General features: G+C 37.7%; 1 protein-coding gene across 1 annotated transcript in view; it reads right to left on the reverse strand.

Annotated features, from left to right (window-relative positions):
• comp (cartilage oligomeric matrix protein) overlaps positions 1 to 23,449 on the reverse strand; it is a 48,129-nt gene extending 24,680 nt beyond the window's left edge. Inside the window, exons 1-7 of the mRNA XM_012965676.3 lie at positions 23,326 to 23,449; positions 13,613 to 13,695; positions 10,011 to 10,062; positions 7,761 to 7,948; positions 5,412 to 5,549; positions 4,125 to 4,199; positions 1,626 to 1,766 (exon numbers count right to left, since the gene is read on the reverse strand). Of these exons, the coding sequence (XP_012821130.2) occupies positions 1,626 to 1,766; positions 4,125 to 4,199; positions 5,412 to 5,549; positions 7,761 to 7,948; positions 10,011 to 10,062; positions 13,613 to 13,695; positions 23,326 to 23,395 (747 nt within the window). The 5' untranslated portion in view covers positions 23,396 to 23,449. The remainder of the gene's footprint in view (positions 1 to 1,625; positions 1,767 to 4,124; positions 4,200 to 5,411; positions 5,550 to 7,760; positions 7,949 to 10,010; positions 10,063 to 13,612; positions 13,696 to 23,325) is intronic.
• Between the last annotated feature and the right edge of the window lie 417 nt (positions 23,450 to 23,866).

A 23,866-nucleotide genomic window follows, 5' to 3' on the forward strand; every position in this document is an offset into this window, starting at 1 on the left:
ATGGATAAATGTGGGGTCAGTTTAGACAGGGGTAGTCCATAGAGCAGTGATCTGCAGTAGTCTAAATGAGATATGATGAGGGCATGGGTGTGAATATTGGTAGTATGCATGAGGAAGGGTCAAATGAGGTGAAAGCAGCATGATTTACTGAGCACTGAATGTGGGAAGTGAATAAAAAAGTCAAATGTAGTGCCTAGGCAGCGAACTGGGGTTATATGGCTGTTTTCCATACTGATAGTAATGTCAGGCAGAGAAACAGTAGTGGAAGGGGGGGAAGATGATCAGTTCAATTTTGTCCATGTTCATTTTTAGACAGTCTGGAGAGGAGAGGTACATTTGAGCATTATCAGCCTGTAAATCATACTGAAACCCAAATGAGTTGATCAGGTGACTAAGACTAGTAGTGCAGATTGAAAATATGAGGGGTCCAGCAATGGAGCCTATATATACCCCTACTAAGAGAGGGAAATTTAAGAACATGGAGGTGATATGGGAGACACTAAGGATGTGTTAGAAATATATAAAGAGATTCAGGATTGTGCAATTTCTAGAAACTCCAGTGAGGATAGAATATAAAGCAACAGAGAATGATCAAGTGTCAACAGTGGTAGGAATGTGAGGCAGAATTAAGATTGGCCCTTTGATTTAGCAGTGAGCAAGTTTTTGACACTTTAGTAAGGGCTGTTTCTGTGAAATGGTGAGGGTGGAAGCCAGATTGTAGAGTATCTAGTCACTAGGACTTGGAGTCTGTGTTTAATTTTAAGCTGGGAGCTGTCGGCAAGAAGTTTGCATTTTGGTGAATGTTTTAGGGAAGTTGGATTGTACTCTTGGGGGACAGGGCCTGTGTAAATAGGGGTAAGTCTCTGTGAAGCATTGTGTAAATTATTGGCAATATATATAAATAAAAGATAATAGTTTGCCAATTTGCTTTTATTCCAAAATAACTGTTTTGTTGAGCTGGAAATCTTACATCATGTACAACTGATGTAATGCCAAGGCCAGTTATGTTCTCTTGACTCCTATTCCAAATATGCTTTAAAATGTTTTGGCTCCACATTTGCATTAAATCATCTAAAGCTTTGAAACACCAAATTTCCACAGATTTTGAATATTTCCAAACCTTATTCCTCATCTCCACTGATTCGGTGGAAAAAAACATTTTACTTTTCTTTTGGCTGCTCTGCCATAATGATCAAATGGTCCTATAGTGAGATATTCAAATATAGTGTCCAATATATCTTATTATTACTTCTGTTTTAAAGCTGTGGAGTATTTCACAGCTCCCATTTTTACTGAAGAAAATCTAGTTGCTTCACACTGATGGATCAAAATTAGTTTTTGTGGCCAAAATAAGCACTGTTGCATTTTGAAGTGTTAATTGCAAGCTGCAAGTAACTTGCAATGCTTACAAGGAAAGCAACTGCAGCAATTGGTAGCCCTTTGTCTGTGCTACATTCCTGTTCTTATACAACATTATTTTTCAATTCCTCTTTGAGTTTGTGATTTTGTTCATGCCTATCCATGCCTATGCATTTATGTGTTTGGCAATTAAAATATAACAGTCTATGAGAGGTATGTCAGCTGGTTGTTTCTTTATATATACACAAAATAATACTAAAGCTTACCACGCATACTATGGAACCATCCCGTTCCTTGATGCAGTCAGCATTTTCATGACACTTGCTTATCTCTCCATTGGGACATCTTTTTTCACTTTTGCAGGCTCCTCCTTGCCCTGCCTTGCAGGGGGTACATTTGTAGGAACCCTATATGTAGAGAAGTTTTATCAGTAGTAATACATATGAACAGTTTAAAAAGGAAACTACAGAAAAACAAGCAGACTTTAATAAGTTTCTTGAAAAGTCTTAAGGCAATGGCAAACTGTAAGATTGGTCACCTGCGGTGAAATCTGTGCATCAAATCTCCAGAAAAATACTTACATTGACATTGCAGTCGGCACAAGTAAAACATTAATCACGGCGGCCTGGTTTAATTGCAGAAAAATACGAAGGGGGCCAATTTGCCCCGATTAAGCCAGATTGCGAGTACAGGTATAGGACCCATTATCCAGAATGCTCGGGACCAAGGGTATTCCGGATAAGGGATCTTTCTGTAATTTGGATCTCCATACCTTAAGTGTAGTAAATAATCAATAAAACATTAATTAAACCCCATAGGATTGTTTGCATCCAATAAGGATTTATTATATCTTAGTTGGGATCAATTACAAGGTACTGTTTTATTACTACAGAGAAAAAGGAAATCAGTTTTAAAATTATATTATTATTTTGAGTCTATGGGGGATGGGCTTTCTGTAATTCGGAGCTTTCTGGATAATGGGTTTCCGGATAAGGGATCCCATACCGGTAATATGTTTTACTTTTGACAATCGCAATTTCAGGCAATGCCATGCAATTTTCAAGAGATTTGTTGCCTGTGGTAAGGCAGATTTACTCGCGGATAACACATTTTACCATGTGCCATTGCCCTAATAGTAATTAAAAACCTTGTCTTACTCTTTGTTGGCGAACCAGTGGCATTGTTGCATGTGCTAAATAAGTCTCCCAGAATTCAGAGTATAATAGGTTAACAGTTAACCTTACATTATAGCAAAAGATTTGTGCTTTTCACTTTTAAAGCTACTATATATATAAGCCTTGTCAGGTTTGACAGGATAATGAATCTCTAAGATAGATGATATGGCAGTGTTATCCCTTAATCGTTTAGCTAGCAGCATAATAATAGACCATATTAAGTGCATAAAAGTCAATTTATTAGTTTCATATTCAGGTACAAGGTGTATGCTGACATTCTAAGTAGGGCTTACTTTGTACATAGAAGTATTTCAGGTTATAGTTAGCTCTCCAATATATCACCATGTGCACCTGAGCACATGAAATAAAAGCAGGTTATGTTAAGCTTATATATACATATATATCATTTTTATGAGGTAGAACTATTGCCAAATCAAAGGTGCTATTGGTTTTTTATTCATTGGATGCACAGTGGACTGATACACTTTGTGGTTCCTGTTTGTGGTTAGTAAAGTAGAAACAAGGTGGAAGAAAAGTGTCAGCATGTTCTCTGCTCTGGCATCCTCATGAACAACCTCTTGTGTGTTAGACCACACACATACAGGCAACACACCTGAAATTAATAAAATGTGTTGATTGCACACTGAGAAAAACCCTACATAAATCTTGTTTTTCATGTGGTCCCTCTGTGAATTCAGCCAAGAAAGTAAAGCTACTGAAATCATAAGAGGTACATACAGTCAATGCATTTATATATACAAGCAGAACACCTTACATTCCATATAAATCATAATTATGTTCACCACTGAGAATGTACATGGTGTGTGAGTGGTTTAGGGTGATTAATATTACACTGTGGGGGGGCATTAATGTTTCACTATTGGGGAGCATGTGCTCTCTGACAGTCAGATGCACAACCTAAAGGAATAAGGGATTTGTGCATGATTGAATAAGGGGCAGACTTATTGGAATTGACTATTTACAGGCAGAACCATGCCAAAATGCGCATCTGGTTAGTATTTTAAACTAATAACATCATTTTTGGGAACATTAGGAAAACATTTTTTATGTAAAATCCAGGAAAACATTATTTTAAATTGGTGGGAGTACGAAAAAATGTAAAATGCAGGAAAACTTAAAATCAGGTTACTGTATGATGTTTACCATTACTACAAATAAATTAGAAACACCATTTAACCAGCTGATGTTATTGGAAAGTGTCATTGGAAAGTAATGCCTTGCCTGCAGAAATTATTTGCATGAAAAAGCACACAAATGAGTGGAAGAATTTTAGCACACTTAGGGGCTGATTTATCAAAATGTGGGTTTAGAGCTTAATACGTAAAAACTCACCCACGTTCTACTCATTCCTATGGGTTTTTAAGAAAGGGTATTTATCAATGGGTGAATTCTAAATTTCACCCATTAATAAATACAGACTATGCCTTTGCACAAACAGCCAAACTCTCTTACCTATGATTACCAATGCCCTAATATAACATTTATCTAACAAAAAGAACAGGTAGCACATGTGGCACATGAATGTATTTTAAAGTTATTTGTATAATGTTATTTAGATACCATAGTTACCTTGGTATTGGTGCACAAAGAGTTTGCAGGACATGGGTTGGTTCCACTCTCACATTCATTTAAATCATCACACATCTGCAGAAAAAAAAGTATTAAAAAAAAGTAAAAAAGTAAAAGTAAAAAATCTGCTCTTCGCCTCGCTGGGAAAGAGCAGAACATGGACATTCACTGAATCCCGCGTCCCTTTATTAATGGTAGTGTACAACAGTTTAACTAACTATCTTGTACTACATTTTTCCTTAGAGGGCCTCTAGGACCCCTCACTAGGGATCATGGGACTGATGCAATATGAGAGGTGTGGCACCCACTTATTTCAAATCCAGCAAGGGATTGGTGGAGTGATGAAACAGTTGGCTCTTCTTTAGCTGAAATGTTGGTGTCCAAATTATTATAGCCATTCTCTGCCCTTCAGAATAATAATGACTTTAAATTACACAGTTGATGTTTTTTTTTTCCAAACTATAGACCGGCCCCCCAACAGTCTGAGGGACCGTGAACTGGCCCCCTGTTTAAAAAGTTTGAGGACCCCTGAGTCTGGGCATTCTTGATATATGCAGTAAAAATATATGTCCCAAAGTTTAAATATCACTTTAGAAAACCAATACTAGCAGGATATATTTTTATAAATAAATTAATGCTTGCTGGTCTTATTTTATATAATTACTGCTCCCCCTACAAGTCAAGTCAAGCTGCCAAAAATATTAAAAGCAAAAATACTTATTGGCTTTTTATCATTGTGACAACTGCTTGCATCCTGACACCTAGTGGATCCACTGACAAAATGCAGTTTCTTCACTTTTGACAGATACAGATAAACTAAAATTCAAATAATTTCCTATAGGTAATCTGTAAGTTTGGTGATACACATTTGTTATTGCTTTGTAATTACTTAGTAATTTTGTTTAATTGCTTTTTATGCAGTTTAGTTGTTCATGCATTCCTCAAATTATTTGCAAATTTACCCTTTTACCCTGGGATTTTATTTGTGTGAGTGTGTGGTATATTTACTTTTCTTATCACAATATGATCTGACTGATTTTTCATTTACAGTATAAAAACCCACCGCTATCTGATTTCCAGAGTACCCCCTGCAAGCCCTCAGATCAAAACTGTTGTGACATAAAGAGAATTATTTTATGCACAGTAGTTTATGCTATACAGATATCCAATTCATTTATCCACAGTATAATCCGATGATCAAATCTGATCCTGAAGTGACAGAGACAAATGTTATTTTTGCCCTTTGATTAAATAATTAGTGTAGAAATTCCACTCTCTCATAATTACCTGCTTATTAGCTCTTGCATAATCCAGCCCAATGCCTTCTACCCTCTTTCCTATATAACCAATAGGGCAGGGCTCACAGTGGAAGCCAGGAGATGTGTTGACGCAGCGTACTCTGGGAAAACATGGGTTCACTGTGCACTGTCAAAAAAAATAATTTCATATAAGTTTAATAGTATTGTGTTAAGGAAAAGAATGTCTCCATGTAACCATATAAAGTGGCCATAACGTTTTACAAAATGCCCCACCACTGACTACATATCTTTACACAGTTAAACACTATTCATTACAACAGACAGGTAAAAGTAACATTTATTCCCACTATATATTTATTTTAATACTTGTTTTGAATTTGTATGCTGATACCACATATACACAACACGTAATCATATTTTTAAAACATTTTCAGCCTGTGTATTAACTGCTACTAATGTTTTAGTCTGTATAAGAAAGGTTTTCATCCTGTAGGACTGCAGAGCCCTATGGACACCATCATCAACAGAAAACATTTATTACTGGCCTCTTGATTAAATATAGTATACATGGGATCTAACCTGTTTGTACCTGCAGAAATGAGTTCCCCAAGATGGCTGCTGCTTAATATTCTCTACAGTGAAATCATCTTCATCTGAATGTTCCCATTCAGGGCTGGGAGAAAGACTCCTCCCAGGGTTAGCAGGAAGTAGGAAGAAGAATTAAGAAGACCTGGATAAGGAGGGTTCTCTGATATGAGAGAGAACTCTTAGTTGAAAGGGGAGCTGAATGCTAGTATTAACCCCTACTATTCCACAGAGGACTTATATTACAGCTGTGAAACTGGATAAAGTGGGAACCTTTTGTCTACTAGTACTGTATTTCTTAAAAAGGGTTACGCCAATGCATAATCACATATTGACTGAAAGCATTAATTTAATGCAGTGGTGTAACTAATGGGCGGCCAGCCCCTCCCCCTCAGAAAAAAAATCTTTCGAGGGCCCTGGGGCACTTAGCTAACCCACTGTTACCCTGCGTCATGTTCCCACGCATATTTTTAATGAAAGATATAAGCTGGGGAAAGAAGATTTCTGTAAAAAAGAATGCTTTCTGTAAAGTTAAGCTAGTGCATTAATGCTATATTTATGGAGCATTTCATTCTCCTATAATGCGCAGAGACTCGTAAAGGCTATTGCCAACAGAGGCACTATTTTCACAGTCTCATATTTCCTATCAAATGTCCTGTGCCATTAGTGTTATAAGATAAGACCAGGGCTCCCGCCCCAGGGGCCCTGCAAATACCCGCACCGCACCCCTGTAGGGGCCGCCCTAACCCCCTTCGCAGGGCCCCCCACCCGACGTCCTCCCCTGAGCGCATAAATTGAATGCGTCAGGGGAGGAGCGGTCAGGCAGGGGGAGCGCAAGTAAGGGACGAGTCTAGGCAGCCAGGGCCCACCGGGATTTTTTCTGGCGGCCCAGTCCGACACTAGATGAGACTGGGATGTCACTCCTTGCTAGTATAATAAGGGCTGGCATGACCTACAGCCACCTGGAGACAATCAGTATTTGTTGAGGTGTGTTTTTTGGCCATGAAATTTTGTAGGGGAGGTGGTGCCATGAAATGCTGGGGGTGAGGTGGTGCCATGAAATGCTGGGGGCCAGGCGGTGCCATGACATTCTGGAGGTCAGGCTGTGCCATGAAATGCTGGGGCAAGGCGGTGCCATGAAATGCTGGGGGCCAGGCAGTGCCATGACATTCTGGAGGTCAGGCTGTGCCGTGAAATGCTGGGGGCCAGGCAGTGCCGTGACATTCTGGAGGTCAGGCTGCCAAGAAATGCTGAAGTTCAGGCGGTGCCATGAAATGCTGGAGGCCAGGCTGTGCCATGAAATGCTGAGGCCCAGGTTTTGCCATCTAATGCGTGGGGCCAGGCTGTGCCATGAAATGCTTGGGGCTATTCTGTGTCAAAAATGCTGGGTGCCAGGCTGTGCCATGAATACCTGGTTCCAGGCTGTGCTAGGAAATGCCACAATGTTATGAAATGGTGGGGGCAATACTGTGTTTGTAATAAAATGCAGTTGTATCTAGTGTTTTATTGTACCTAATACTGCTGTTGCAGACACACATGCAGTTATGAAATTGTGAGGATCCAGATATATTTAGCACATTACTTAGAATTATGCATGCGCATAACATATAAACACTTGACAAAATATGCAATACTCTTTAAAAATGTATTACTTAAAAAAAGAGGCAGTGGGGTCTCTGCAGTTACATCACAAATTACCAAAACCTTTTTGGACCTTTACAAACTTGTATAGTTAGAGTGTTTATTTTTCTAGAATGCTTGGATATTTTCCACATCAAAGTTCTTTTCATACCTCATTAATGTCGGTGCAGTGAGTTCCATTTCCCAAATAGCCCACCGGACAAGATCCACACTGAAACCCAGAGCTTGTCTCTATGCATGTAACACCAGAGAAACAGGGATTTGGGTTGCATTTGTTTCCGAAAGATGTCACAGTAATTCCTGGCCCACTGAAATGTTGGCCTGTGGAACCGTGCAGACCTTGCATAAGCGTCACAGAAGAGAACAGTAGTGACAATTATTAAAAACACAATCCAGGAACAAAGTACTCTATATTTTCTACTTTAACTTATCACACCCTGGATAGGAAGAACAGTTTTATTAGCAGCTATGTTGTATTTTTGTAAACATACAGAAGCATAAAGTAGTTTAATGGTGCACACAAAATTGCTCTTTGTGTTTCATTTTGTAACTATACCTTAGCTGTACTGATAATGTCTTTTTGTATTGTAGTACAACATGCCCTGGGGATGTCACCCATACTGGCTTAGCCAAGTCACTCCATTTACACACTCCTGTGCAATATTTACGTGACTACTTATAGCTAGCTGAAATCTAAGTGGTCAAACCAAGCATCAAACTGTACCCTCAGCTCTAGTTACATATTGCTTAGTATGGCCTATTTACCTGCCTTTCACCAACATTTTTAGGATTTTTAGTCCTGCAGATCTTCTGTTTTTGTTATAGGCATGTGGCATCACAGCATTTTTGGGCACTTGGCTTATTAATAAAAAATACAACTATGCTTCCTCTCAATTCATTAAACAACAAGAACAAAAGACATATAAAAAAAATATAGGGTGGTAAAAAAAATCAGTTTTCTTAATTTTTGATGGCACTGTGAAACGCTTAACATTTACTAGTTAAAATTACAATGTTTGAACTTTTTTAATGCCAAATGTGTTATAAAGGGCTTCAAAAGGTACATATCTTGTAGACGTAAGATCATTTCAACCTCATAAACCTCTTGACCTTGTTAACAAAACCCAAGCTTTGTAAAATGAATGCTTATTAAATTAAAGGACATGTAAACCCTACATTTCTTACCATGTATATAAGTTTGGCACATCTCCCCCACCCAAACCACACCATTTATATTGCCTTTTTCCCCTCCATTCGCCAGCACCATCACATTTTTCTAAAACAAATAGCAGCTTTCACCCGGTGCCCATTTTCCCTCTCACACATCTTCAGTGAATGAAGATGAAAAGCTCATGCACTGAAGAATGCAGGCTTACACAGATAAAAAAAAGTTATGCTTGGATTAAGCACTGTAATTGCTAAGCTGAGAGCACAGATAAAGTTAAAGCCACACCTTTAACAAGCGAGCATTCATATTATGACTGAAAGGGTACAGTACAGTAGAAAGGCTACACAGACAGAGCTAGTTGCATAACAGGATCTTAGCACTCCAGGGAATACAATAGACAACTAATTGCAGAAATGCTTAATTTCCGTAAGGCTTATCGAAGTGTTCCCGTAGATGGAATTACAAAAAATATAAACATTTTTTGATAGCTGATCCTACACTTAATTCCTGTTTCATGGAATTGCCAATTCTCTCTATGCTGCGTAATAACAAGTTATGACTTATTCAGTAAAACTATTCTCCACATGTCTTTTTGGAATATTGGTATCAAGGGACAGAAAATGTTATTCATAGTTCGCATTGGCAGAAGATTGTTTTTGAATAGGGGTGTGTTTATGTGACTTTGTTTTGGCACCTCTAGTGGTAAAATGAAAGCAAATGATGTGCAGGACTGCAAGACAGCAAATCTGTTTTGCCAGTGTACAGCAGCCTTTTACCAAAAGAGAACTGTAAGCTGGACATACATAAGGTTGGAGGTTTTATTCAATTGCATGTCTCATTTCCTGTTTGCTGTCTCCTCTGATTATACAGTCTCTCTTTATTTTCCAGTAATAACATTCTCCAAACTGATGGAATGATGCCCATATTCCACATCAAGCTGATGTTACTCTTCACGCTCATCCAGCAGGGTGAGTGATACCACCCTACCTCATTCCATTGCAAATGAGTCATAACAGTATAACAAGTATTTATTCTAAAGCATGTTAATGACATTTTCAACAAATACAATAAGGAGCAATTACACACCCACAAGGGTATTAAAAGGGGATAATAATATTAATGTTATTAAAACTTTTAAATAAAAGTAAAAAAATAACAAAACCACTTCATAAATTAGCAGGATGAGACTGGAATAAGCAGATGTTTTAGCATAGTACAGAGTATGCTACTTACCACAAGCATCACACTCCATAACCGTGTTTTTCAAAAATGTTATTTCTTCAATCTACAAAAACAAAGGAAAAATGAGTCTACACAAGGCTTTTCAGCTGCTGTTAGCCCAATGGTAGCAGTTCAGCGCTTATTTCCCTGTGTGGGTAGGTAGGGCACAGATCTGTAAACCCTGGCCTGTTTAGAAAGCTATACATTACTTTTAAGTGACTATAAAGCACAGTATTAAAGAACAGCAGCCACTATCACACCAGGTCTAAGGTGATGTCAAATAATGACAGTACAGTGTTCCTTTTCAATTGCAATGTTCAGTATAAAATCACATATAAATTCCCACAGCTCTAGAATATTTTGGGGTTTTTTTCTACACTTTTTTTGCAGCACTTTCCAGAGATTATACTGTACATTATTCACATCAGTTCCTGCCCCAGTGGAGTCTCCTATCACACAAACTAGGGCATGTATGTATGTATGTAAAATGTATGTATAACTTTATTTATATAGAATATAGAAAAGTACACAAAGGGGGGACAATATTATAATATATAATAGTAAATATTAAATTGGTGTAAAGAGATTACAGGAATGAATTATCAACGTTTGAGTTTGATTTTTTTTTCACGATTTGAGTTTTTTGGCGTTAAAAATTTGAATTATGAATTAAAAACTCAAATGTTTGATATTTATTAAGTGCAAAAAAACCCCAAAAACTCCAATGTAAAAATGCCATCTAAAAGCTTGCAACTTTATATAGAAGTCAATAGGACTTGTCCTAGGCATAAATAAACTTGAATTCACAAACTTGAAAACTGATGAATAAGCCCATAGGTGTCATCTGGTATAAGTAGGGTTGCTACCTCTTGCCATTTGGGAGTCCGGCAGGGCGCGGGGCAGATGGCATTAGGGGTGGGCCCATGACAATGACTGAGTTTAAAGCCCTGTCCAGATTTCCTAATTTGGAAATCCAGACAGGCAGTTTTTAACCAGCCCTTCTGAAAACCATCATTAAAGTGTATAAGGAAACTGGAGTACCACGCAGACATAAATGTATGTATGTATATCTTTATTTATAAAGCGCTACTTATGTACTGTACGCTGTACAGTAGAATACATTAATACAAACGGAGTTATTACGATAATAATAGATAAATACCCCGGGCTGGTGCCCCTGTACAGAGAGAACAGCACCAGCCTGGGGTAGCAGCGATCACTTCCTCCTTCCTGATAGATTGCGATCCCCCTATACTTCACAAAAAAAGTCAAAATGTTCAGGTTCCATTTTCTAACACAGTGGTTCTCAACCTGTGGGTCGGGACCCCTTTGGGGGTCGAACGACCCTTTCACAGGGGTCGCCTAAGACCATCGGAAAACACATATTTCCGATGGTCTTAGGAATAATTTTATGGTTGGGGGTCACCACAACATGAGGAACTGTATTGAAGGGTGGCGGCATTAGGAAGGTTGAGAACCACTGTTCTAACAGTTGAAAAAGTTATTATCAATTTTCCAACTGGCAGAAAAGGTTTTTAATGAATTGATACATTTAGGAAAGACTTTTTATCTTTTTTACGTCTCCAAACTGGAGAATCTTACCATGTAACGCCACCTTAACACCTGCATTAAGCAGATGGTAAGTACAGGAGTCTATGTGTTGTGCCTATAAGTGTTGTGCCAGCTGAATTACAAGCCGTTGAAGACCTTGCTTATGTATAGCCATGTCACACTAGCATTATGCCCTTTCCCTTGCTAGCAAAGTTGCACACATTCACACACAATTTGCTAATCTTTTTGCCTCTGATATAATTTCCTGTTATTTGCAATTGCACTTCAATTCTAAAAAAACATGAAACAATGTGGGCAAAAACAAGGTGAATTGCAATTTTATTTTCACTTTTTAACTCTTTAGTAAATTGGGCCTTTCATTCCTATCATCACTTATTAAGCAAGTTGACAAATATTTATAAAAACAAAATTATTTGCTTGTTATACTTGTTTAAAGAGGAAAGGTAGTTAATTCACATTACCCAGAGCCATTTGTAAGTTTCTATCTGCTTACTCAATTTTATGATCAGATGTGAATGATGAAACTAGGTAATGAATCAGGATATTATTCTAAATGGTTTTCCAGAGTTCCAAGCTTCCCGTTCTGTCTACAAATGTGCGGGAATTGAGGAATTAATGAATAATGTCCTGGAGTAAAAGTAAATGTTACATGATGAGTCATATTTACCTAATTTTCCCCTTTTCAAACATTCCTGTAGACATAGCTGTGTTGGGAATGTTAGGCTGGTACATGTTTTCAGCTATTTGGTCACAGATGTTAAAATGATAGATTTCATGTTATTTTGTAGGATGATTATTAAGTCACACTTAGGAAATATATAATCTCAAAGAAGTTCCTATTTGGATTTCAGTTATGCCTTGCCAGGTAGAGTTATATTTATTTTTTTGCATTTCTTGGACAGACAGGATAAAATATGGAAGGCTTAGAGAAATTATATATACTGTATAATGGTAGTCCCAGTATGCCAGCACTCTATTAACCGTGTTCTGTGAGGTGCTTGATTAAAAAATATGTATAATTGATTGCATATGGATATGAAAAAGTGTGTATTTATTACAACATGGTGAAAAACAAAAAATAAGACGTTTTGGTCCCAGATGGGACTGATGATTCACAGGATATTGCTAGATTTGTCTATCTCTACTTTGTTTTGCAAGTGTGTCATAGGGGTTGGTGTTGTGATATCTACTAATAGCAGACTTCAGCTGCTTGATAACACTTTAATAAACTATTAATTAACCATATGTAAGAAATGGCCCCATAGCTCTTGCACCTGCCTTGGCCTTAAGGGAAAACTATATGAATGAATACTTAACCAACAGATAGTTTATATCATTTTTAGTGACCTATTAAAGAATGTTACCAGAATGGAATATATATAGCTCAGTACATATTGCCCTTTTACATCTTTTACATTTAGCCACCATTTTGTGATGGTCTGTGTGCTCCCTCAGAGATCACCTGAAAGGAAATAATGCAGCTCTGACTGTAACAGGAAGAAGTGTGGGAGTAAAAGGCAGAGCTCAGACCCTGCTAATGTGACCTAGCATGTATGTATCCCCTTGGTTTGTTTGTGCACCTTGAATCATACGATCCCAGGGGGTTGACCTTAGTACTTAAAATCACAATTTAAGATTACCCAATGGCACATTCTACTAACAAAGTATATTTTACAACAGAGGTTTGATGAAGAAGGGTTTTACTTATGAGTTTGTTTATGCAATATATTTTTATAGACGCCTACACTGTTTGGGGGTATAGTGTTCCATTAAAGCCCTTCCCACTTAGTAAAGTCAGTGGCATGGCCTTTTCTCCCTTTGTGATGTCACTTGCAGGTCCCATACTACACGTTTTGCATGCATGAGTGGAGTGTTTATTAACATTAGAGACAAACATAACGCCCATAACATCAACAACCAACCAGTTGAATGGTAACCTACAAGTTAGAAAACAAAAGCAAATATCTGATCGGTTGCCATGGGCAACATCACTGGTGTTTGTGTCCAGTGTTAAGAAATAATTTCTTTAGGAGTAATTTTACCTGTCGCTTTAGAAGCTCTCGAACTTCTCGTAGCACTGAATTTGTTTCCTTCATCTCTGTAAGCAACTGTGGTCCAACATCTCCTAAAATAATCATAAAAATGAATTTATAAGTATTTAAATTAAATACTGTACTCTGTTAAATAACATTGTGTAGGTTTTTGTCATGCAGACAATTTATCCAGCCAATATAAATATCAATTTAAATATAAAGTTAAAAAACTTTTTTCTGCTTTTAGTTATGACAGTAATATAGGATTTTAGACTGTTAAATGTGGTGAGACTGAGACACAATGACATTATTAGAAAAAAAGTCAACAGAGCCATTTGTCCAGATACTATACCATCAGAAATGATATGTATATTGTTTGTAAACTTTTTGAAACCTGTACTTAAGGTCCACAGCGCTGGATTTTTAATCCGGACGCCCAAGGCTGCCCCCATTCAGCCCCCCCCCCCGCTCATGGGCATTCCTGAACACACTTCCCCATGCGGTTATTTAAACTTACATATGGAGCAGTGGGGAGAGGTCCCCATTGCTCCGTATGTGAGCAAAATTTCAGTGCAGCTTGGGCAGCATGCCTCCTATAAATTTGTGCCGCCCTAGGCCCTGGCCTTTGTAGCCTCGCCTTAAATCTGGGCCTGCAGGTACAACCAAGCTGACAGTATGAAACTTGCCAGACTTAGTAGTATTAAAACAGTATAACAGTTTAAACAAGTAATACACTAAGTGCAATTACAATAAATAAGAATATAAAGTGCAATGTGCTGACAAAATCCTCCACCAACACAATATGGTAAGTATATGCACCCACCAGACCCAAAGTAGCAAACGCCAAACAATAAATGCCTTTATGGCCAAGGTCTGTTGAGGTTGTCCAACCCAAGCAGTGATGTAGAGAGATAAAAGGGAGCACAACATAGTGTAAAGTAAAAACCCTGTACAATCCAGGCTACTCACAATTGTACAAAGTCCTAAGCAGTCATATCAAACTATAGCTTCATATGTGCCGGCAATTGTGAGTATCCTGCATTGTACAGGGTTTTTACTTTAAATAAACGGTGTTACACTAGTATGTGTTTCATAGTATGTGTATGTGTACCTTTTTATCGCTCTACAGGTGGAATATATAATAAGGCCACTATATTGGTTTTATGAAAAAGTACATGGAAAAGGCTGGCTAGACACTATTTTTAATATATAGAATTTTTTTAATAGACGTTAGGGAAATTGACCCAAAGCATAAACACAAGAAGATTCAGCCTTTCACACCCACAATGAAGCATAACCAGTCTCACACACACTAAAGACCTAATCTGGTCTAAATGGGTAGACCCACACCTACACCCAACCAGTGGCCTTCATCCCCTTCCAGACTGGCTACTCAAGCTGACCAACAGCTTTGTCTGCATATGTACACCGGCCACCACAAAGCTGTAAGTAATATTACCATAGACAAAAAGACATTAGGGTTGATTCACTAAAGTGCGATAAGCATTATCGCTTGCTTTTTTGCGTTAAAATTGACGCGAAAAAGGGCATGATTCGCTAAATTATTATTGCATGCGTTAAATCGCATATAGCGTGCGTTAAATAGCGTGCAACCGAATGCTTTAATTTTAACGCATTGCGTTAATTAGCGTGCAGAGTTAGTGCGCGTTGCGTCAAATACCCCACAAAAATAGTCTTTGCGACGCCATGCAAACAGCATCGTGTCTAAATTAGCGCAAGTATCCTTTTAGTGAATCGTGCGTTATGATGTGAAAAATAAGACGCAATCAATTTTTTAACGCATGCTATAAATAGCGCTCGTTTTATCGCACTTTAGTGAATCAACCCTAATATCTGAGGACAGGGGGAGATAATAAAACAGTAAAAAAAAGCTAAATACATGCATGGTTATGTGACCCACTGTGGGACTTTTATCACCGCTGCTCTTTCTCACACTATTGTGTGACCACACTGGGGGTGAACCTGTCTCTGTATGGAAAGAAAGATTAAAAAAACAAGAATCAAGCTTCAGCTGCTTGCTGAAAAGTAAGAGAGAATCAGCATTTTCTGTTATCTTATTATTCATCTTCATGCACCTAGTATTGCAAGTGAGGTTTCATGACTTTTCCTATTCCTGGATGGGATGACCAGACCATAAGATCTAAAGTGATTTTAATACTTCCCTGCATCTACCACAATAATTGCAGTAGGGATGAACATGGAAGTTAGGGAGACATCACAGCAAATTATTTTTTGTGGGTTGATTATTAATTATAAATAAATAAATATACAAGATTGTACAACATTTTGTTATTTTAAAATTCACTACAGGTAGCAGGCGTGGCAGATTGCCCAATATGTACAGCACATAAAGGCCCACACATAGACACAAGCATATATTTTCCATAAGCTCTACTACCTGGTGACTTTCAGCCATTTTGTTGAGTCTTCTTGGATAAATATGAAAGCAGGTATCAACAAATCCTTGCCTTAACTGACAGCCCTAAGGTCATCATCTACCATTCTTCCCCTTACACTCGCCTCCAGCCTGTTAGCTAAGAGTGAATAATGACATGTTGCTGATAATCTACTGAGAGTGCTTTCAAACAGGCAGTAATTTCATGCAATATGGCAATTTCAACCTGTTATTTAGTTATCAACATAATTGCTACTCCAGCATGATTCCTAAGGTTAGGAAACACTCTTCTGTTGTTAAACTTGCTGCTGCAGCCATTAGTAAATAAGAAAGTAGCTAGAAAGGCTGGATAGTTCTGCAAACTGTTGTTTTTGTACATCTGTGCAATTGACTTCTGTATCAGCTGCCGTTAGCATTAAGATGAAAACTGTAATTTTGAGCCCTCGGTAAAAGGAAAATATATATTTTTTTTTATTCCATGGGGTTTTAAAGGATTTAAAAGTTTTTTAAAGTTTTCACTTCAAAAGATTTTCTGCAATACTGATAGAATTTACCCATCAAATTTATAATTCACAAGAACGATGAATAACATTTTATATATTATATATATATATATATATATAGAGTACAGAGGGGAGAGCACACCAAAATGTTCTTTTCAATACCTGGGTGCCAGAGCAGGATAGCGACATAGAAATAAGCAGTGTCGGCACTCACAGGATTTCACAATAATATTCACGAAGGGACTCATGGATAGATGCAAACGGTGAGGTTTATTAATCCTACGTTTCGGTACCGTACTGGCACCTTCGTCAGGGACGAAGGTGCCAGTACGGTACCGAAACGTAGGATTAATAAACCTCACCGTTTGCATCTATCCATGAGTCCCTTCGTGAATATTATTGTGAAATCCTGTGAGTGCCGACACTGCTTATTTCTATATATATATATATATATATGCAGCCAAGAGGCCTATGGTGACTCTGGACGAGCTGCAGAGATCTACAGCATAGGACAACTATTAGTCGTGCACTGCACAAAGAGTGGCAAGAAGAAAGCCATTGTTAACAGAAAACCATAAGAAGTCCCGTTTGCAGTTTGCCACAAGCCATGTGGGGGACACAGCAAACATGTGGAAGAAGGTGCTCTGGTCAGATGAGACCAAAATGGAACTTTTTGGCCAAAATGCAAAACGCTATGTGTGGCGGAAAACTAACACTGCACATCACTCTGAACACACCATCCCCACTGTCAAATATGGTGGTGGCAGCATCATGCTCTGGGGGTGCTTCTTTTCAGCAGGGACAGGGAAGCTGGTCAGAATTGATGGGAAGATGGATGGAGCCAAATACAGGGCAATCTTGGAAGAAAACCTCTTGGAGTCTGCAAAAGACTTGAGACTGGGTCAGAGGTTCACCTTCCAGCAGGACAACGACCCTAAACATAAAGCCAGGGCAACAATGGAATGGTGTAAAACAAAACATATCCATGTGTTAGAATGGCCCAGTCAAAGTCCAGATCTAAATCCAATCGAGAATCTGTGGCAAGATCTGAAAACTGCTGTTCACAAACGCTGTCCATCTAATCTGACTGAGCTGGAGCTGTTTTGCAAAGAAGAATGGGCAAGGATTTTAGTCTCTAGATGTGCAAAGCTGGTTATGACATACCCTAAAAGACTGGCAGCTGTAATTGCAGCAAAAGGTGGTTCTACAAAGTATTGACTCAGGGGGCTGAATAATTAAGCACACCCCACTTTGCAGTTATTTATTTGTAAAAAATGTTTGGAATCATGTATGATTTTCATTCCACTTCTCACGTGTACACCACTTTGTATTGGTCTTTCACGTGGAATTCCAATAAAATTGATTCATGTTTGTGGCTGTAATGTGACAAAATGTGGAAAAGTTCAAGGGGGCCGAATACTTTTGCAAGCCACTGTATATATATATATATATATATATATATATTATCAGTTATATATGGTGCTTTGTGATGTCCCTGTTGTCACGTGACTTAATGCAACTTCTATATAAGAGTTTCATGGTAACTTTGTGCCTTTTTATATGTTTTTATGTTAGTGGAACTTATTCAAAACCTCTAAAATACTTTTCTTTTATTACCTATATATCAACATTTGAGCAGGCCCTCACTTTTTCCCTCCTTTTACTTGTTCATGCTATGTACTCACCATACTTATTTACAAATGTATAACAATATAAACACACCAAACGCAAACACACATAACATTTGTTAAAAATGTAAAAAAGCAGAGACTGCCCCCCAAGGAAGAAATGCTGTTGTGAGTTATGTGGCTGATGGAGTTTGTGTCGCCTCGCCAATGATATGTATTTAGTAATAATTTTGCCATTTTCCTTATTTAACATAATGGGCCTGATTCACTAAAGGGCGATAAAAATTATCGCACGCTTTTTCGCGTTAAAAAACGCAAAATAACTTGCGCGCGATTCACCATAGTATTATCGCATGCGAAAAATCGCCATTTTCGCATGGGGTATTTCTCGCACTAGTTTTACCGTTTTGCATTAATTTCCGCGCTGAAAAGAATACGATCGCATGATTCACTATAACTTTTGCGCGCTAAATATCGCATTCGGCTATACGAAAATTAACACCTACTACAGGCAGGCGAAAAATTATACAAAAGTACAGTAAATGATTTTTTGCAATAAAATATGGACTTACAGTGTTATTTATTCAAGTCTGTGTTTCCCCCAGAGTGACGCAGCCGCCAGTTTGCAGCGAAATGTTCATTTTTAATACAGTAATTTTCCGCAAGTATTGGCGTGTATGGCTAACATGGCGTGCGTTCATTTGCACTATTTCTATTTGGCTACAAGTGATGAAATGTTTCGCCAGGCATGGATCCGCAGCGAATTTTTGGACGTGCATTGAATTTTTTCGCGGCGGATTTTTTCATGCGTTTCGCAAACCAATCCGCCAATGGCAAAACGCATGAAAAAATTCGCCACGAAAAAATTCACCGCACATCCAAAAATTGATACAAGTGTCAAAAAATAATAGTCACGGGCAACAATTTTTTTGCCCGCACAACATTTTTGCCGTTTCGGGGATCTTTCGAAAGATTTGCTAATTTTTCACTAAAGAAACCAGAACACATTTGCTCATCACTAGTGGCTACTATTTATAAGCATCTACTATTTATATGTGGCTAATATTTATATACACCATTTATATGCTTCGACAATTTTTATACACTATTTCTATGCTACCATTCATATTCGGCGATTATTTGCGTAATTTAGCGCATGTACCGGCAAATACCGCATTGAAATAGTCTTTCGCGAGTTAAATAACGCATGCAATATCGCGCGTAAAAAAGCGCGAGTATGCTTATAGTGAATCGTGCGAAAAATCGCCAAAATTAAGCGGCGGTAAAAATTTTAGCGCACAATAAGAATAGCGCACGTTTTATCGCCCTTTAGTGAATCAGGCCCAATATATCTTATTTTAGTATGTACTCTCCAGTTGAATTTGCGTCACAATTTCAAGCAAGTGCCCTCCTGTTATTATGAAGCTGTCATTGTGTCTAGCTCTGTACTTTCTCCCTTTCAATGTAATTAATAGGAAACATAGGAACTGGAGATGCAAAGAATAGCGTAATTGTAGTTTTATTGCTCATTTTTAGGTCATGACCCTCAATCCATGGCAATTATGGAAGTGTGCATAGCTCTCAAATTGTCTAAACCGCTTTTTCTACTGCTTTTCTACTGCTTTCATCACATGACACTGAAAATAATAAGATGAGGCATTTTAGCCATGAGGCAAGGTGAGAATGTTGCTCCAGAAAACACTTGCAGCTGCATTTATTTTTAGGCTTTAGTTCTTCATCCTGTTTTACACAGAAGCTTGGTACATTTTAATCCATGTTGCAAACTGTCCTGTAGTAGAACAGCAGTAACATTAAGAATCCACTCACCTCTCCCCCCCCCCAGCTGAAGTAGGTGCTCTTTTTTTTGGTAGAAAATGGTACAAGGGCGGTTGGGGACCCCTGCCCTAAATCATTACCTATGTCTCAACTGACAGGACTCTGCAGGGCACTTCTGGAGAATTTTGTATACTATTTCAACACTGCAATAATGTCTCTTATACACAATGACATATAAAAATGGTATAAGGACCCCATGTGCTAGCTCCTTATATGGCCAAGTACATGTAAATGGACCTCCTATTCACTTTAAGGGCTTGTATTCTTAATGATGGCCAAAATATAAAGTTACAGCTGAATTGTCAGCTCTTTACTTCATGGACTCAAATACCATTCCATTTAAAATAATGGAAGCTTCTAAATAACCCAGTATAGACTAATGCCAGGCCAAGTTTAGGCAGGGGACTTGCCAAAAAACGCCTTATGTCTCTGCAGTAAATAGCAGGTCAAGCATCCACCTGTTATGGTGCACATGTGGTAAAAATATGTAAAGACCTGATTATAGACATTCTTTTGCAGTTGTTATAGGGAATATATATTTCAAATATGCTTTCTGCTTATGTCATGCCTTTGGAAAGCCATTACATGATGTTTTAGTGGAAACTGAGTGCAGTTTTTGAATGATTGAAGGTGACTTGTGATAGGGTATTCAAAAACAATGTGGTTAATGTTTTCCATGAATGGAGTTTTAATGGAAACCATTAGTCTTTGACTTTTATTTATCATTTAAGTTTTAACCAGGAGCCCACATTGGCAATAATGTGTGGTGATGGTGTAAATTATTTTCAAAAGGACAGTCATAGTCATAACATAAACCCTAAGCATTAAAGGTGGTTATATAAAAATCCACCCTCTAATATTTACTTTATATTTACACATTTCCACTAAACTGCCACATCTGACATAAGCAGATCTCATGCCAAGCCAAATGAAATGTCAGTGTAGGCTTTCTGAAAATACTGTCTACTATGAGGGGCTTTTTTCCACTTGAATGTAGAACAGTGCCCATCAGTGTCGCCTTTAACACTGGTGCCCACAAACAGTTGGGGAGCGCATATTTAGTCTTGTATGTATACACATAATTCAGTAATTGCTGGGATCCAAAGCAAATGTTTTGATCTCATGGCCTTCAAAGATGATGAAATACTGGTGCTACAAAGCAATCCTGTACATAGAAATATTAACCCAGCAGTTCATTAAAGCACAAGGAAACTGCAGTTCACTCTAGGGTGCTAAACTTCTTCTCCAGTGAATACAATCTTTAGCCCTGGACCCCAGGTCAATGCTTTTCTTTACTTTAAAATGTACTGACCTGAGGTATATGCCTAAAGGTGGCCATACACATACCAATTTTGATCTTTCCTGCACCCATTGATTTTGTTTAGTTATAATATTGGTGCCATCTCATTGCATTGTACCTGATTCTGAGCTTTCAGAAAGAGCCAGTGCTACACATTAGAACTGCTTTCAGGTAACCTATTGTTTCTTTTACCCCTATGTAACTGGAGGAGTCCCAAGCCGGACTTGAATTTTTTACTATTTAGTGCTATTCTGATATCTACCACTTTTACTAATACAGGTGTTAGGTAGCTGCAATCTTGCTAACTTCCCATTGTTCTACTAAAAGGAAGGGGTGATATCACTCCAACATGCAGCGCAATAGTAAAGAGTGATTGAATTATTTCAGAGCACAAGTCACATGACTGTTGCACCCTGAGAAATGAAGAATATGGCTAGCCCTGTGTGAAAACCCTGTTTGTGCTTTTAAAAAGCAGATTTCAATGCAGGATTCTGCTGGAGAAGCTCTATTGAATAATGCATTTTGAAAAAAAAAAAACTGATTTTCCCATGACAGTATTCCTTTAATGTGCATTGTCCAGTAGTATGACAGGGAGTTTTGCAGCAAGAAATTAAATGTTTAAAGCAGCACACTAATAAATCAAATATATCTCATAAAACTATAAAGTATATAAAGTCTACCTGACAATTATTTATGAGACATGCCATTTGGCTCCATGTTTATAGCAAAACATGTTCTTCTTTAACATGTATTGTCCTTGACCTGTGCCTGCCTTATCTGATGCAGGCAGTAGAATTGCTGCAGTTCATTTATAAAGCATAAATACAGTTTGTAGCGCTGTACAGTACATTGATTAAGAGATAATGCAAACAAAAACCCAAACTGAAACTTAAGGATGGAAAGCCCTCTCTGCGAGAACTCGTATTATGAACATTTAACTGAAGGCTGAATACACCTATTGTGTATACCCATTACAAAGAAATTGTTTGAATTCTAATTCTGCATTCACAAACATCACAAGGCCACATTTTCTAGAAATATGTAATTGTGTGTTTTTTGTCTGAGGAAAAGCCTGAACTGTGTTTTTCATAATTGTATTTGGTAGAATAAAGGGGGCAAAAAGTTCACTCAGGACAGAAAGACATATATACATTTCTAAAGACTCACTTTTGATACAAAATGCTATTATTCCAAATATTTTCCTGTTTTTGATGATTTTGTATTACTTTATGGGGTTGAGGTTGAGGGCAACCTGTTACATAGCAGATGAAGTTAAAAAACGAGACAGATGTCCACCAGCCTTTACCTGCCTAACTGACAGCTGATTTGGAAGAAGGTGAAAACAGCCCTCCCTGAAACCATCTCCAGTATGTCTAGTGGAGGAAAAGTTTCTCCATGATTTAAAAGGGAAAATCAGACCAGCCCCTGTATCAACTTTGTATAAGAACAAATACCTGTAATTGTGTGGTCTTAAATTTGCTTAAAGAGCATTCAGACTTTCAAAGCTACCTAATGTATTTGCCAGTACAGCCACTTCATTGAATAAAAATTCACAGGGTAAAAACATTTCTTTGGACCTTAAAATGTACTGTTCTTTTCTTTTAATGAAGGGATTTCCTGGTGTCCTCTGGAAATATCTACTTGTGAATATTAATATTGTACTGTTCCCTTATATATTTATACATCTTGGATGTATCCCCTGCTAAGCATGATTTAAAGTTGGTGGTGAAGCTAATAATGGCATCTATGTCTACATTTTAAAGGTGTCATAAATGTGGACGTGAAAAGAGTTTAGAAATATTATTCAGTCTTGCAAAATTAGGCTTTTATCCTTACTTAACATAAGTAAATATATTAAAGAAAATGTGGTTTAACACTTAATTATACATATTTAAGCATCATATGCTTTATAGACACTTTAATTAAAGCAACAAATCTAAACATTTGCATTACTACTTCTCTGTACACTCATTAAGTCATATTGTGTAATCTTTTTATGTGCAATTTATTATTAGCTAAATGCATTGTATGCCACATACCTCTTCCAGATAACTGCTGGCATGATCCAAAGAAAATACAGAAAGATGAGAGGAGCGCTACTGAGAGCATGGTGTGATGTTCTCTTCGCTCTGTGACTGAAACTCCTGCCCAAAGTCTCCTTGCTTCTGTTTATGAAGTTACTTTCATTCCACTGCTGAAATTTCTTGGATGGAAGTCAAGTTTTGGCTACAACACATAAAACACTAACCCAACCTTGATTTTCTTTCCCCTTCATATTACTTTTTCCAAAGTGTTTGAGATAATCTCCAGGGGTTCTAACAACTTATCTCTGTATAATTGTAGAAACTGTACAAATAACATGCTAATAAAAGATTGTTCTCATATTAAACTTATTCAGTGCAAACATCGATTGCTTTGGTCCATAACTTGCCTTTGGCCTTCAAAATAGGTTTGCATGTCAGATGTACATCAAAAGATGAGCTGGGTAGAGTAGAGCCCTTAAAGTCATGTGACTTTATAACCCTGGACTAATGGAATTGCTGATTTTTTGTTCACAAATGATATATCTTTTTTACTTTA

Source organism: Xenopus tropicalis, chromosome 1, assembly GCF_000004195.4.
Source record: "Xenopus tropicalis strain Nigerian chromosome 1, UCB_Xtro_10.0, whole genome shotgun sequence".
Classification (NCBI taxonomy): domain Eukaryota; kingdom Metazoa; phylum Chordata; class Amphibia; order Anura; family Pipidae; genus Xenopus; species Xenopus tropicalis.